This window comes from Eleginops maclovinus, chromosome 3 (genome assembly GCF_036324505.1).
Source record: "Eleginops maclovinus isolate JMC-PN-2008 ecotype Puerto Natales chromosome 3, JC_Emac_rtc_rv5, whole genome shotgun sequence".
NCBI classification, from domain to species: Eukaryota; Metazoa; Chordata; class Actinopteri; order Perciformes; family Eleginopidae; genus Eleginops; species Eleginops maclovinus.
The window spans coordinates 4,749,838-4,767,394 of NC_086351.1; the positions used below are offsets into that span (position 1 = coordinate 4,749,838).

Below are 17,557 nucleotides of genomic sequence, written 5' to 3' on the forward strand. Positions count from 1 at the left end.
ATAAGACCCCGGGCTGAGGGTGGGGTAGGATAAGATTAAAAACTAAGAGATGAGGTGTGATGTGTTGGTTAGTATACATGTTTTGGGTACTTACACAGGCAGGGCAGCAGTTACATGGTATCAACTACTCAGTTAGAGGACATCTTCTTTGTGACTTCCCCATTTGTTATCCTTATCTTTGCTTTAGAGGCTGCAGGGTTAACTTTCAGTCTAAATACAGGTGACATGGACAGCCTGAGGCAACAAATGACACTATACATCCAATTGACTGAAGCTTTTAAAATCTGCATTCTCAAAAGGAATTGAGCATAAGGTTAAACTATGAGTTCACATGTTTGTAAAGATAGAAAAGTTTGAATTATTACCAGAATGCTGTCAATTAGAAGATTGACATCAGCTGTAATGTACTACAACTGAGACAATACTGTCTGCTCCATAATGCAATGAGACTGAAGTGTGAAAATCAACATTGTCTGGCTATGAAAAATGAGCCAATCCTTTCCATGACACCACTACGAGTTTAACATTTAAAGTTTGTGTTGCTTCTTTTTTGCACTGATATGACTCGAACACGTCAAAAATATTCCTTTATTTCACAATAAGTGGAACATCATCCTGCAGATTCCACGTTGTTAAGATCAGTATTTCCCTGTTGCATTACCATCAATAAGGTGGGACAGTGATGTTGCAATAAAGGAAATAAACACTCTTTATAACCAGTGAACACTTTAAATACCTTAGCCATCTGCAATGTAGCTACTCCTCTATCTCCTTAATATGTACGTGCACTGCTCCTTCTTTTTGGATAAAGAAAAGTTTGCATTTAGACATTTTAAATTGAAGCTTTTTTAAACATGACTGGACAACTGACAACAAAGAAGAACAGATAAGTACACAGCTGTACATAAGTGTACATTGTGAGCATTTAAAACCAAAGGCTTCGTGGTGCATGTTAACAATTAGAAGGAATTAAACTAAATGGAGTAAATGGAAATGCAGTTAATGCAGAAGCACCAATGACCAAGAAAATAAACGTACAAAGCGACTGGCGAAAGCACCTGAACCGTGAAAAGCATCGATCCTTGAACTTCTTGGGAAATTCAGTATAATGTTTTGAACTTGCATGCAAAACAGACAGCTGTCGAAGAGTTTGCAAATGCAGAATGTATGATTTCAACGAAGTGTTCTCTCTTTCCTTCTTCACTCAGTATATTTGATAACAACCGCTTTGTTTCGGTTTATAAGGGAAAGCACCCTCTGTCGCTGTGATTACGTTCATTAGGCTAAAAGCAGATGAGCGCTGGTGGAGCTGCACTGTACCTGCAGTCCTTTCAGTAGGTTAGCTAGAACACATTATCTACAACACACTTCTATTGGCTCCACTTCGAAAACACATTTTCAAGAAGAAATCAATTGCTTTGAACGCTTCATCAGATACACCAGTAAGATAGAAGTAAAAGCCCATTTGATTTCATGGAGATGGGAAGACCGGCCACTCTGAATGGAGTGATCCCACCAAACTGTCACTGACCGAAGCTTTCTTCACGCGTACACACCTGAGACTTCTCCGGGTCCTGAGCGCATTGCCCCCGGTTGATGCCGAGGATCATGACCATGAACAGTGACCACCAGTCGGTTGCCACCGCGCCGCTGGATCTGCGCACCACCAACCGAGAGCATGCAGCGTCCAGGACACCGGACTGCAGCGGCAGCGCGAGGGACGCGCGGGGGACAGGAGGCTCGCCTGCACCCCCTGCGTGCACGGGGACGGACAATTTGCAAAGAAAAGAAACCGGTGCTGCTCGCAAGCGAAAAGCAGACAAATCATCCTCTTCGCTGCCTTTTAGGAAACGCCAGTTTGTTGTCGAGCCGGAGCCCCAGAGGCAGTCACCGGCTCAACCAGAGAGTGAGGACCGCTTCTCGCCTGCGGTGAACACAGAGCTCACATTACGAAAAAGTTTGACCGGAGTCTGTGCGACACCAGTGACTCCCAGGCGGTTTGCAGAGGCAGGGCTGAGTCCAGATGGATGTCCGTTCCGCATTTGGCAACATTATGATTATGGTAAGCGTTATGGCCAACATTCAGTCTACTATCCAAGTATTAAAACAATTTAACATCCAACAAGTGCTGGGTTATTGCATAAGTTATACTTAGCCTATGTAGCCAAACATGTATCATTTCTGGTCTATGTTACACAACGTTTTGTGTGACTTCTGTAAAGTTTTCATCTGATGTACATTTTAAAACAAAGCATTATTTTTGATGGTTTCAATGAGATTGGTATGTTGAAGATTGAGAATTCCAAGGCAGAGAAAGAGCATGGCAAAACATGCAGGGAGTCTTTATGAAGATATATTGTTGGTATAAAATGAATGAAGCTATTGTTGCTAGCCGTATAGCAGCACACACTCTCCTTTTTCTTATACTTTTCCGGTGTCTTTTGTGTCAGTTGGAAGAGAGATAGCAGGGTTTATAGAGGCAGCTGCTGCTGAATCAATGACAAATTGTCCAGTCAGCTATTTTGCTGCGGTTTTCATGCACTGATAAAGTAGCTCACTGGGTCAACTCATAACTAAATACTATGCATACACACACCTACATGCACAGCTGCACACTTCCTTATTACAAAAAAAGAGTGTGCCAACACTGGCTTTTGAATTCTGTATTTATTTTTATCTTTGCCCTCTCTGCTTCCCGCCTACTATGGCTCTCTTTCTGTCTCCTTCCTGTTCAGGTGCATACCCAGTGTTCTGTTTGCCCACTGTTCCTGAGCCCACCCACCTTTTGGCCCACCAAGCAGAAAACCTGCGGACTATTGCTCTGGCTACACGTCAAGATGAAGATGGAGACACGTATGTTAATGTCTATTAAATAGCTTTAAGTTCAAAGTGATGTCACATATCCAAGTCTCAAATGCTTACAGTAAACTTGATGATTCTTCTAAATTGTGCATTTTTTTATAATCTGCACTTTTTAATTAGGTGGCAATGTTGATAATGCAAACAAGAAACAATTCTCCAATCTGACAGTCAGAAGCACTCATGGAGAGCTTTCACTGTAGTTTTCTTCTTTAGAGACCCATAGAGACCAAGCATTTCAACTACAGTGACCTACTGTTCGTAAAGAGCCTGATAATTGCAAAACCTTCCTAAGTTATTCTTGGAAGTGGTGACTCCTCAGTAACAAGAATTTGATAGTGACTCTCCAGAGTGTCAACTCCTTAAAATAGTTGAATGTTCCACAGAGAACATTTCATAATGTAAAATGAAAGCATTTAAAACATAGTTTTTACCTAAAACTGATACACTCAAGTATTGCCTTCTGTCGATGCCCAATATGTTCGCAAAAATATATTATTAGTTATACTTTAGAATGGCATGTGGTGGTGGATAGCAGGACGGACGCAGAGAACACATCTTAACCACCAGCAACATTTAAACTTACATATAATATAAAACAAACGAGTTCAGTATTCAAGCTTTCAGTTTATTACTTCACTTAATCACACAAATCAGGTGATTCATGTATCTGCTGTATCTCTCTTTAGAGCTGGCTTCCTATTTTTGCCTTAGCATGTACCCAAGGCCTTTTCCACCGCAGCATTTCAACCAGTAGATGTTTGAAATTAAAATATCCCAGAAGGCCTTCTCAGTTTAAAAGTAAGCCATATCATGCTCATTATTATGCACAGCTAAATGTAATTCATGCATCATTAATAGAAATGTTTGAAATGTTCAAATGTCTTGCATAAGTAGTAGTGGGACCCTTTAGTCTGCATCACGACTCCCTACCAGCCAGAAACAAACTGCATGTCTGTGTCTTAACATCCAACCATCTTCTCTTAATAGAAAGGTTTGACTAAAAGTGAAATGATGACAGTCAAGCAAAAAACAAGTCAGTTCAAGTGATTCAGGTGGCTATACCCAAACAACACCAGTCTCAACAAGAGTCGGTCTGACCTCATAAACAAAACTTTTGGCGTTGCACAATCTGGATGTGGTTTGTGCGATGTCTGATATCATCTGAGTTCATTTGTTATTCTCTCTGTGACTCACCTGGTTCTGCATATCAAACAGGTACAGTCAGTATCCCCCTACCATAATCCATCTAGATTATTTACTGTTGTTTCACTTCCTGTCTGGGAAACTGGTTCAGTGAACATGAAGAATGATTTGCAATGTGGCAAAGAAGACTATTGATCCAACACACTAACCGAGAAACTATTGCACTAGAGTCTGAGCTGCTAGGACACATAGACATTGCATTGTGTGTGTGTGTGTGTGTGTGTATGTGTGTGTGTGTTGAACAATCTATAATTTGCAGTCTCTCAGGGTGTAAGTAGGTATACTGTACTCAGGACACGAGTTTTTAAGACCACATGAATGCAAATATTAAACCTTTAACGCATGGTTACTTTACTTTGTCTAATGTTTTCAACACCCACTCACTAACTGAAATGTCACTCATTAGAGAACACAAACAGAGTCATATGACTGAAAACATAGCATGTCCAAGAGTTAAATTACTTTGATGTTGCGGTTTAAAAAGTATCGGGATAATTTGCATCCATTTGAAACAGACTCGTGATGACCAACATTTAGTGGAGCCAGAAAAATCCCGTGACATGTCACATCTTCTTATTGTCCTCTTCCTGCTTCAGAGACTCAGAATAATTATGATACATACTCTAATAACAAATTGTGGCGTGGAATATGAAAAGAATGCCATGTATGCTGATTCTCACATCAGCAACGGTAAAAAAAAGTACATTTACATTTGTATTCTTGCAACTTAGAACACATCTGTTTATACCTAAGTCAAATTGTTAGTGTGGCTTTTTAAATTCTGGCACCCTTATCACCTTCATATGCTAGTGAATTGTTGACACCCCTCTCTGGAGCATCCTACAAGTATATTATCAAAATTACAGTACTGACACATACCCGAAATGAATAACTGATTTTATCATGGTAGAAGTGATTTAATGCAGCACAGCAGAGTCTTGTTACGAAACCAAACTCCTTTGTAGAGAAGTTGAGACCTTAGCTGGCTCGTGTAGTAACTGCTTGTTGCTTTGTGGTTGTTTTAAACCTTGTGTGAATTCTGTAGAAAGAAACAGCCCCCCTGTACTTTTCACACCGGTTGTATGTACATGAGTGTGTGTTGGGTGCATGATTTATGCATAATGCGAGTGACGCTGTGCATGAGCCTCTCTTACGTCAAAGCGCCTTTGAGCCCCTTAGTTTCGGGAAAACCAAGTGAGTGCTCAATTTTTGAAACATGGTCGCGGTTTTTCTCAGGTGTCTGCATTTCTCTCTTTTCTTCTCTGTGTTTTTAAATGAATGGACTCAAAAAACCCAAACATCCGTTACCCACTTCCTCATTTACCGCTTTCTTTCTATCAGCTTCATCTCTCTCTTTCTCTCTCTCTCTCTCTCCAGTTCTTTTATGTGTCATTTGCTTATCCACACTATCATTTGTACGTGAGAAGTGCAGACGTGTTGATTGTCTAATAGCTCCTTCCAATGAATTCCTACACGATTCCAGTAATTCAGTGCATTTACCTGCACAAAAACAACAATATATGCAGAGTTTGGCTATACTTGATTCATAATCATTTCAAATTGATATGGCATGTAGACCCAATACTTTGATCTTTTTCTTTACAGTATTTCCTCACATTCCCTGACACACATGTCAATTCTCATCTTATTGTGACATGTTTACAGTACCATGTTCCCCATCTTAGTGTTAGCATTCTAACATTTGCTATCAGACACTTAATTGCATTGTATTGTAAAGTAGAATTCACGATAATCGAAATGCAATTATTTGGTATATAGACAGAACAAAGTATTGAAATATCACAATCAAAAAGTCAGGGGATTCTTAGGAGATTTTGGATGTTTTACCAAAAATAACAAATGTGTAGCTCACATGGTCGGAGGAAAATTCAGGGGACTGCAAAAGCATTGAGGCTTCTTTCTCTGGGCACTTTGGATATCCGTGCAAACTATCATGTCAATAAACTTGTTGTGATGTTATGTCTAGACACTCAATGTATTTCTGATCACTGTATACAAATGTTTGTCCACTGAGTCAGACACACAGTAGTCATTTCATTCTCACACTAAAGCAACAGTGTAGACTCTGATGTGAATAAGGTCACTGTAAGTCATGTGACCAGGGTCCACAGTCCTTGTCCTATGTGTGCATTGTTTTGAACTACACTTGCAAGTTTTCTGGGGATGTTGACGACCTAACATTTGCACGGATTAATGTTCAATATCCTAGATCATTTCAAGCTTTTAGCTAAACCTCTCTACAACTAATTAGATTCAAATTAGAAGCTCACACTTCGTCGAGTGTGTTGCTGTCAAATGAACTTTGATCTTTGATGACTAATGATAAATGTAGAAATGCACTTGAAAAAAAACAGATCCTTGTTTCCCCCATAAATTCCCCCCACAAAATCTGGAAGTACTCATTCTGCATTACAGGCACAGCATTCCTTGTTTGAGATGCCCCATTATGCTTTTCTGAGTTTTCCCTTTCCTGTAGTGTGTTAAATAGGTTTGTGTGCATGTAAATGTTCTGCAAAGTTCCTCATCCAGACCACAGAAAGTATTTGGCTTCAGAGAGAAGAAGGAACCCTTAATCGTCCCACAGAGGGGAAATTACACACGGTAGCACTTGGTCTTTCGGGGGACTTGAACTGGTGACCTTCCAGTTCCCAGGCCAAATCCCTATGGAATTCACCTCCACCACCCTATTCATGCTAAGGCCTCACCCCCCTGCCAAACAGGATATGGCACCATGCTGCCTTCTCTTTTTACTTGCAGTCTCTTTTCTTCTTTGTGTTTCTCACACATTCACACAGGCACATTAACACCGGGACTGTCATTGTAAGTGCGGCAGGCTGGGGACTCCTATCTGCGTCAGTGGCACTGGGCCTGAGGTTATCTGGGGCTGTGGTCTGCCCCACTTCCAGGAACTAGAAACAGTATGGTTTCATCTAAAGAGAAAAGAGAGAGATGGATGCAGATAACAGAGAATAACAAGAATCACAGTATCACTTGAGGCCCTCTATGAAGGAATGTATATCAACATTCGTTTAGTTCAATGCTTAGATAAATCAGTTTATCTGTGAAGGTATAGCATACGTTTTCTCTCCAATCACTGTTAGATTGTGCTGTGAAGCTGCAGGGGATTTCTAACACAATTGTGCATGTACAATAAATATGATAAGAAATATGCTGAGCTAAGTTACAGGAACAGGGACCAGGTGAGGAAAAACCCAACACACTCCCGATCCAACAACAGTTCTGCTTTTCACACTGTTTGCTTTCATGTCAGGTGCAAATCATCTGATTGTTTATTGCGGATGTATTTCCAACATGCTCTTGCCCAGGAAATATTATGTTAAAGAGCTGATGACCATTCTGGCTCATGGGAGTGCATTTTTGCTGTACACACGCACACTTAGTTTATCCAGAGTTTGCACTTCTTATTTTAGTGGTAAATTGGTTAAATTAAATGTATTTGCATAGTGGACCATGCCTTTCTTCCAGTTTAATCACCAAGTTATGTGCATGATTATGCTTCAGTTCAACAGACCACAGATATTGTTCTGTTCACACTCTTCTCCGTGTTTTTTTCAAATAAACTCACTGTGAATACAGAATTTATGAAAGCTGTTTGGTTTATATGTAGTTAGAAGAGGTGATTGGAGTTGCAAGATGCTGTAATAAGTGGATAGCTAGCTCTTTGAACCGTACCAAGTCTCATCAATGGCAGGAAATGATCAATGACTCAATGTTATTGGCACACATCACTGAGAGGAAGTATGGCAAGGTATTTTGTAATTGTGACTTCTTTTTAAACTAAATTCTTTGAAATTATACTTTTAACTTTTCAAGAAACGTTCCGGTTTCCTGTGACAGGATTGTACTTTTCTGTGATTATTACTTACCCTTTGGATTAAGTAAATTTACAGAAAGCCCCAACAGACTAATGGCTCGATTCACATCACACAGAGCAAGATAAAGAATGCTGCCATTGTGACTGATAACAGGAAGTGTCTTAAAACCAGTCTGCCTCTTACTGGAAGCTGCTTCTTCTGAAAGCATAAAAAGAAAAATGTGAGAACTTCTATATTATGGTGTACTAATGGTCCCCTTGCCTTTCCCCGGCCTCAACTTTAGCCTGCGTTTGTTCTTTTTCGCTTCACACAAACTACAGAAAGTGGTTTCCCCTTTAGTCTTGATAAGCGTCTGATAAGGGGAGTGTGAGTAATGCCTGCACATCTGTCAAGCTCCGCTGTACAATTTTCAGTGGGATAATTCAGATCAAGTGATCAAGCTTATTTTCTACTACTGATGACAAAAATATCAACATCCGTCACATGTTAGATTTGAAAGCATTGAATACAATCTGTGACTTTTCATCTCCAATTAATTAATTAATTCATTCATTCATTCATTCATTCATTCATTCATTCGTTCATGCTTAAAGGAAAATGCTCGGCCCTAAAATGTCACTTTTATTGTCTCCTAATAGTTGTTGGTCACAATGTCAGGAAAGTCTCAGACTCAGTTACAGTAAATATCCCTTGAGATCTTTTGCAGCACTTCTCTTTTAACTGTCAATGTAAAATTCTTTCTTCTTCTGTGTTTTTTTATATTCACTACAGAGCTCTCCATATAGCGGTGGTGCAGGAGGAGATGGCCATCGTCTGCAAACTGATCAAACTCCTGCAGTTGGCTCGCAGAGGCCTTGATGTTTACAACAACCTCCGTCAGGTAAAACAAATGATCTTTAAATACACACATACAGCGCATGCCCACCTACACTTCAATCCACAGAAAGTTACTCTATCAGTTTTATTTCATCACACATTTGAATGAGGGGTCAGTTAGTATAAAATCATGATAGAAAAACTTAAAAGTGATGGGGTTTTTTCTCCCCCGACAACCACGGCATGTAAAACACATCCCCCTGCTGTCTCACCCTTCTGATAACAGTTACATGGAAAAGAATGAAAGAGGAAGTGCCTTGGTTTCCTCCTTTCGTTACACCATGTTTTCGCATGCTCTTACAGACAGGGCGACTGATGGTTATGAGGTGGAATTCACCCTTCCTGGTTTCTTCACCTGAACTTGCCACAAGCCAAAGACATGTACATGCTGGGAAGGAATACATGTGATTTCCAGTTTTTATTTTTATTTAGCAAGTTTTTGGTTTTGCAAGTGTGCACTTTAACTCAAGAGAAGGATTTCTTGGGTTTAGCATGTTGTGAAGCTTGCCAAAATGATAGGACGGAGCAAAGTGAGACTCCTATGAACCCTCATGAACCCTGCACTCAAATTACACATCTTGTCCTGGCTGGTAAGATGACATGATATCTCCTTTACAACATATCTTATTCCTTGTTTTCTTACACTCTTTTGTTCAGGAAAATTCTATTTATACTTGTTTGTTAAAAGGTACACGGACTGAATGAACTTTCACAGAGGTCATCAGTCTTTATTATAAAAAACTGACTGTATCCTCCCTGCATAATAGCCTTAACATAATAGATCAACTCCAGTGAACTGAACTGGAATGTGGACTGGGAATTATCTTTGAATGTTTCCTAATCCAGGGCTGTCCCAACCAAAGGCCTTAAGCAAACACTCATCCCCTCACACACACACTTCCTCTGCCCCCTGCTCTGAATTCAGCCAGTTTTCTCTTTTTCATCCTTCAGCACAGAAAGCACCTGAGCCACGCAGTGTTTTAGTTCTCAAGGCTGGAGTTTCACACCACACACCACAGGCTGTCTTACCAGAAATAACGCTGGTGCTATCATCGGTTGTTGTCTTTCCTCATCGCTGAGGCTTGACAGCAAAGGTTCTGTGATATCCTGTGTCTACCCTGTATGTGAAATGCATGCACGTGACACACACACACACACGCACAAGCAAAACTCTTATTTCACACATTCACACATAATATGCCACATGCAATTATAACCGAAAAGGGAGATTTTCAGGCACAGGTCCCATCAGAGTCATTTGCCTACCAGATTGGGTGGTTACCAGGCATAAAGGCAATGTTTGAAAAGGGAACTTTTTACTTTGCAAAACATAATGTTTACCAGACGAACCCGATAACATTTTCTGCCATTGGCACACTTCCCAAAGACAAAAACAACAACAACAACAACACAGCTTTTCCAAAGTTGAAGACAAATCCTGAGTTTCTGTGGTTTGAATATGGAACTTTTTGACTGAGTGTTACTATCAGTACTGTAACCGAACAATATTGTAAGTGTCAGTGCTTGAGTTGGCTTTCACTACATGATGGTAGAGACAACTGTTTGATACTCCCACACTGCTCATGAAATCAGATGGGCTGTGCAAAAACAGACACTATTATCAGACTTGTTGCTGCTCCTCCAACAGCTGATGGTGCAGCATGTTGCAGTGACACTAGTGGGCTTTAGGGTCTGAATCCCCAGGGGCCACCCACACTAAAAACATGCAATGTGCATGTGTTACTTCTGCAATGCAACACAAATCATCTCATTAAATAATGCCTGTAAATGGTCAGATTCACTGTACTGTTGAAATGTTTAGTTCAAGTGACAATTTTTTGTTTATTTGCATGCTGTTGACATGCCATTTCATTTTTTGTTTGTGTGAGAGTGTGCACAAGCGAGACATCTGAGTGTTTGTTCATGTGTGCTTTAGTATCCTTGTTCCGAGAAGTCACATGACATTCCCCCCCCTGCTTTTGCTTCGGGCTGTTTCTCAACATACCTTGGTTCAGAGGGTAGTTTACAGGGACTTTCCCTTACTGTGCGTGCCTCTCTCTCTTTCTCTCTCTCTCTCTCTCTCTCTCTCGCGCGCACAGTACTGGCGCGCCCGCTATCTCAGTCTGTCACTATATCCTTTTCTGCATGCATCTAATGAGAATTTTGGGTTTGTAACCACAACTGATGAACTGACTGACGCTATCAGTAAAATCGTCAACAACACTAACGTAAAAGTGTGTGATGGTTATTTGTGCAACAGGCCTTGCTTTAGTGTTCACTGCAGTCTCTCTGTGCTGCCTTCGCAACTCTCTTTTTGTTTTGCACAGCCTACAGCCCGAGGCTGTTCTTCATGCCGAGAAGCCTCTCATCTTCTAACCTCCTTCATGTTTATCCACTCATTTTGCAGGAATGCAAGTGTGTAAGGACAAACCCAAGGGAAAGAGAAGGGTTTTTCCCTTCTTATCCTGTCTTTCCCCCGGACTCCCCTCTGCTGCTTCCGTTTCTTCCTCATTCCTCCGTCTCTCCACTCTTGCCCCCCTCATTCCTTTCCCCTTATCTTTGTTGGATTTTTGTTTTAGTCACTCTGAAATCCTTTACAGGAAGCCAGAACTATAATCTGCCAACTATGATAGGTGTGTTTGTAAGGCCTTAAAAGGCCTTAGTGTGGAAGGTATTTATTTAGTTCTGGAAATGATTTATAAGTACAAGTGTCATTAGTGCTGTGCGAGGTCTAAGTAACAGTACAGCTGCTTTTCACAATGTTCATATCAGATGATTGTGTGTGTGTTTTCTGTTTACTCCGTAAGTGTGTGTTTTGTGTGAGTCACAGGATTCAGGGAAAAAGGAGCATAAAGGAGGAACACTGGCATTGACACACTTCAGGATTTCCACAAAGACGCTTTCCCACTGCTACACTGCTTTTTTTAATAGCCTTTACTGGAACAAAACCCCAGCCCACACACACACACACACACACACACACACACACACACACTACAGTAACAGTACATCAAAAGTGAAACTTGAGTAAACGATCTGTTCCTGATTGCAGTGCTTATTGTGTAACTTTAATGTAGCTAAAAAGTCCAGGTCAAAAAAGACTTCCCTTTATGACTGAAATATTGCATGCTTAATTTAGATTCAGTGCCTTCCCTGGACATAATTGACATAATTATCAACAGGATGATACATGCTGACCTCACCCAAAGGAACATCCTAGATTGCACAAGTGAATTTATTGAGCAAGCCGTAGTTTCAGCCAGGCAAACACCAGGTGAACTCGGTGTAATTGTTTATTTTCCTGTGTTTGCAGGCTGTTTGACTCTCACAACAGCCTCCTCCTAATTTTGAATTAATGACAAAGTCCAAGGCTACGGTTGTTTTTGTTGTTGTTGTTGTGTGCTCTGTGATTTCAGTTTTTTGGACTTTGATTTGGTTGGTGACAACTATATTGACAGGGGGTTTGTGCATGTAGGTGTGTTTGTGTATATGTTGGCATAGTCGCGTTATATATTGTGCCTGTATCTCATGATCTTCTGATGTGTAATTAGATTAATCTCACCTGCCATGGTTCTTTCTTTATTTACATCAGGCGTTGGCCCTTCCTTACAGGCAATGCTTCTATTGTGTCACTGATCTTTAACCTGAAGAACAGGTTGCAGATGAAAGGAGGCCTTTACTAGAAATAATAGCATTCTTCCTCCAACCTCACTTACAAGAAGGTGGTGTTGGTTTGGTTTTCGTATTCATTGCTGCTTGTGTCTGTCTGGAATCAGAACATCTCAAAAAGTAAAATAATAATAATTTTGGAAACATGCTTAGTCAGTTTCTTGCTGAGTTAGAGGACATCATACCACTTGCATGTATGAATGGTAAATATGCAGCTATAACCTTATGCTGATTTTGTTTAGCTTAGCATAGACTTTGAAATCAGTGGGTAGCAGCTAGCATGGCTCCAGTCAGAGTAAACAATACCTGCCTACAACATATACCTATGTAAATTGGCAGGTTGTTGTTCTTACACTTAAACGTTTTTGTACATATTATAGATATGATGTGTTATTTGGGAGCTGTAGTGGTGCTGGCAGGCACATTTTGTTATTTTAGGACAGAGGCTAGGCCAGCTGTAAGTCCTCTCTTTATGGATTGTGCCAAGCTAAGCTTTCTCCTGACTCTTTTTCATTCACCATATAGTCATATCTTGTAGCTTTCCACCAGAAATAAATGCGTATTTCCCAAAATGTCAAGCTTTAATTCCTTTTTGTGGATTCCTTTTGGGCAATTTGGAAATTGGACCATATAATTACATTGGGTGGAAAAGTGGATCTGGGATTTCCACTATTATATGAGCATCTTTGATCTGAACAATGACGCTAAGATAGAAACTTGTTTCAAAATATCTTTTCAGGGTAATCAATATTTTCATCTCATATTTTAAGAGATACTGTAAGAATGATGTCTTTGAGGATAGTGCGGGCATTGTGCATTGAATGATGTGTACTGTGTGGTGCTGTGTTAAAAATTAAGACTATTTTAGTATATTGCCTTCTTGTGGTAATGGGTACTGAATACACTGGCTTATCTAAACTGTCATTTTTTCCTGCCATCCCCCATTCAGACTCCTCTTCATCTCGCAGTGATCACCCAGCAGGCGAACATGGTGGATGCTTTGATGAGGGAGGGGGCTGACCCTGCTGCCTTGGACCGTAATGGCCAAACAGCACTCCACCTCTGCTGTGAATATGACCAGCGAGACTGTCTGTCTGTCGTGCTCTCTCACCCCTCGTCCTCCACATGCCTAGAGTTGAGAAACTATGAGGGTAAGTTGTCTGCAGAACAAGCTCCATAGTCTGAGCTGTGTTGAAGTTTTTCTTGACTAAAAACCAATCTAGGAGGGCTCACCCGCTCTTCTCACAAAGTTATTTAATCTCATAAAGCCTTGTGATTGATCATTTATCCCTCAGTCATATTTTTTCTGTTTTTGATATTTACCGTCTGTGCATCTTCTGACTTTTCCATTATCTAATTAGCAGTGATGGCATAGAAGAAAGTACGTTGTAAAGTAAAATCGTTTTTTACTTTAGTTTTTCAGTGGCAAATATTTGCTTTTTACTCATATTGTTTTAGGACCAAAGTACTTCTTCCTCCTCTGCGTGTTTGGGGAATCTTATAAATTTGGACATAATAAAAGAATAGGTTTTAGCTCAGCATTGCAGCAACTCACCATTTGTGTTTGTGAACCAATTTGGATTTACATCTAGGTACTGCAGACACTTTGATAAAGCATCATTTGCAAAATATTGCAGAAACTTGCTAAAATAACTATTTTTCTGGAGGGATATGACAAATGTGAGCTCTTGTTCAGGTTAGGGATATGGTTCGTTGTTTTTGGGTGTGTGGGTGGAAAGAACAGCGACATGTCCTTTCTCTGTGGTCTCTGACAGACTGCCACATCTTCACAGTATGGCTGTGATATCAAAGCAACAGCAACAACAGATATTTTTAGTGAGAGAATAACAAGTCTGGGTATAGGACAAGCCCCCAAAATAAACACAGGCACTTGGGTATAAGTGAAGATGAGAGTATATGTAGAAATTGTTAGATCTAATAAAATGACAGCTACTTCGGCTGTACTATACATTCAATAGCATATAATCAGAGATCACATTAACAGACATTACATATTCAACTTTTGTGTGCTGAAGGTTTAACCACACTGCGTAAAGACTTGTAAAGGAATCATTCACCCCCAAAATGATCATTTGCATGGGAAATACTCACTGTGTTACCTTGATTTCTTGAAGAATGCGTCCAAAAGTGAAGGTGCAAAAACAGAGAATAGTCTTGATGCATTGAAGTAAAGGAGGGCCATGCTAAACAACAGTAAAACTATAGCAAAACATCCCTTTACAAACTCTTCCACAGCTAGTCCACTCTAATGTATGCTCAATACTTCCTTTACACATGCAAACGTTATCCACAAATTCAAAGTAACGAGGGTGAGAACTAATTATTCGTCCCAGGTGCTACATGACATACAAATAATTTCGTGAAAGAAACCTCTTCACCTCTTAGGTCACCTGGAAGCAGTTTGCTTTCCAGTCCCAAAGAGAGAAAACAGCATTTAGTTATATTGCTTCTCTTAGCTATTAACCCTTAGCTTAGCCCTTCTAAGAGGACATGTCGTAGCATCCTGCAAACTCTGTCATCTTCTGTAATGCTTTTTTGTATCCTTTTTCTAATGCTGTTCTTCTCCATCCTTTAATATGCTGTGCTAACACTGCCTATGTCTCCAAAATGTATAGTGTGTGTGGGGATATGTGCAAGTCCATGCTGGAGTGTGTACATGCATTCACCTTGATTTGTGTACACTGTATGTGTTAGGTGTGTTTATCTGCATTTGCTCACATGTTCTGCTTTGTCCCTGTTCTCAGGTTTGAGCCCTCTCCATTTTGCGGTGCTGCGTGGCCATACACATTTGGCCGAAATGCTGCTGAATGCAGGCGCTGACATCAATGCTATGGTCAGTCCCTGTGCCGCACTGACTCAGCACTGACTGAGTTTCACAACATCACAAATTCTACATTTACCGTCTGTGCATCCTCTGACTTTTCCCACGGTACTTTTCTTTTTTTCTCTAATCAGGACAACAAAAGTGGTCAGAATCCTCTCATGCACGCGGTGGAGAGCAATAACGCAGACATGGTCCACTTCCTCATCGAGGTAATGAGTGTGTGTGTGTGTGTGTGTGTGTTAGTATGGAGAAAGGAGGGTCGTGACTCAGCTCTATTTGATGACTGTTTTTCAATCTGGCTGTTAAGCCGCACGCTGAGTTTCCTATTCTATTTTAAAGATAAGGCCTTCAAAGACGTGACGTCCATCAGCAGATTATTTTCTTGCTTAATATCTCATTTTAAAACATGTTCTCTTCTATGTCTCTCCTATCTGATTTTAGCCTGGCCGTTTCACTTTCCATGCTTCTCTACACCTCCCTTTAGCTTTCTATATGAATCACATCTGTGTCAACTGATTCTGTTTTTCTCTCGTAGAGGGGCTGTGATGTCAACAGCCAGTCATACAGTGGGAACACAGCCCTGCACAGCGCGTGTGGCCGAGGTCAGGTGGACACAGTGCGGTTGCTTCTGAAGAGCGGCGCTGACAGCAGCCTCAAGAACTACCACAACGACACACCTGTGATGGTGGCCAAGAACAAGAAAGTGAGCAAAGCAAAATAAAACAGGCTCAATTCTTACTGTGGCATTTGTTTGAGCCTTTTTCATGATTGTGAGTTGCTGTTTCAGGACAATTCAAATAGTTGCAAGAAAACAATGAACCCAAAAAAAGATTACTTAATTAACTGTGAAGGACCTCCTTGGGATTGCCTTATCACACACTGTTATATTCCTTGGAAAATTGCACCACTACTTGTTTGCAAAGGCAAACAATAAAAAAATCTACTTGACTAAGCTCTGGTTAGGATAGCAGGAAGAAAATGGTGAAGTAAGAATCGACAGAAAATGTGTGCATCCTTCCCTCTAGAGGACAGACCTGAATAGTGCAGTTTTTTCTCCAACAATATTATATTCTTGTTTACTCAAGTTGTTTACTTTAGATCATTGTGACACGTACTCAAGGTCATTCAAACAAGGTTATTAAAAAGACTATACATCTTTTGCAGATAACAGACGTGTTACGAGGGAGAGGCTCCAACCAAATAAGAGTTCAAGATCAACACTGTGCGTCCCTCTCGTCACATGGGAGCAATTTAACAGAAAATGGTAAGAAAAATGCACACAGGCTCACACGCACAAGTACAATTTAAATCACAGTTTTTAATGTGTAATCTTTACCTCTCTTTCAGGGTCCCCATCTTCCAACCACAGTTATGGATATTCACCTGCAAACACACCACACACCCCTCATTGCAGCACCTCCCATTCTCCAAAGACTCAATCTACACTTATGTATCCAATTTAGTAGTGTAAGTTATATCTGGTGCACCTTGCGACTACCTCCACACAACTAACCTGAAAAGACTGCATTACCCTGAGAGACACTGAAGTCAGCAGAAGGAGAATTCAGGAGAAGATTTAGCCAAAGGGATGACAGAGCAGAAAATGGACTGCATATGAATTTAAACTTCCTCACACTCCATGTTAAAGGACAGTCAAAGTTTGCACTGTTGGGGCTTGATTCCTGAACAGGGTGCCTATCTGCTCATCCACCTCCCTAATAACCAGGACCAAAGTGACTGAAAGCTGTTGCAGTGAAAATCTGGATTTCTCCCTGTGAAGTTACTCCATGCAGCAACAGAAATGTGCAACTGCATGCAATCATGGACTTATATTGAAGACTGTTATTAAACTGCGTGGAGATTTTAATAAATCACAGACATGGGGCTCAGCTTGGTGAACTAAAGGGTCAAAGCATTTTGGCCTTTTTTGTTTAAAGGAGAGAGATGGCAAGAAATTAAGGGCAACAAATACACCATTTTGAAACCTGAAGTCTTCTAGCCAGGCTGCTTACTGTAATGCTTGACAATGTAACTTGACTTGCTTAATATTGCACATGTGTATTCCTTTTTCAACAATGTGTGTCCACAGTACCTTTCAGGTGTGTGCGTGCCTGTGCAAGTGTTGTTATATCACTATGAAAAGTTGTATTTTTTATATAAAATGTGTTCAACAGAATTAACCTTTGTCTTGATTTTGTCAGCTTGCCCCACACACAGCAACATTTGAAAGCAGCGCTGTGATTGG

General features: G+C 40.5%; 1 protein-coding gene across 1 annotated transcript; it reads left to right on the forward strand.

Moving 5' to 3' along the window:
• Window positions 1-622: 622 nt before the first annotated feature.
• On the forward strand, window positions 623-17,488 carry bcl3 (BCL3 transcription coactivator). Its single transcript, XM_063878531.1, has 9 exons — window positions 623-2,062; window positions 2,736-2,853; window positions 8,694-8,802; window positions 13,417-13,618; window positions 15,233-15,321; window positions 15,444-15,521; window positions 15,848-16,015; window positions 16,477-16,576; window positions 16,660-17,488. The coding sequence occupies exons 1-9, from the start codon at window positions 1,597-1,599 to the stop codon at window positions 16,773-16,775; spliced, it is 1,446 nt and encodes a 481-aa protein (XP_063734601.1). The 5' UTR covers window positions 623-1,596; the 3' UTR covers window positions 16,776-17,488.
• The last annotated feature ends 69 nt before the right edge of the window (window positions 17,489-17,557 follow it).

What these genes read in the sequence shown, in the direction of transcription:
- bcl3 (XM_063878531.1), top strand. Translation starts at nt 1,597, where the DNA reads ATGCCGAGGATCATGACCATGAACAGTGACCACCAGTCGGTTGCCACC. An exon ending in CAAGATGAAGATGGAGACAC is followed by an intron (nt 2,854 to 8,693) that starts GTATGTTAATGT and finishes TATTCACTACAG; the next exon opens with AGCTCTCCATATAGCGGTGG. An exon ending in GCGCTGACATCAATGCTATG is followed by an intron (nt 15,322 to 15,443) that starts GTCAGTCCCTGT and finishes TTCTCTAATCAG; the next exon opens with GACAACAAAAGTGGTCAGAA.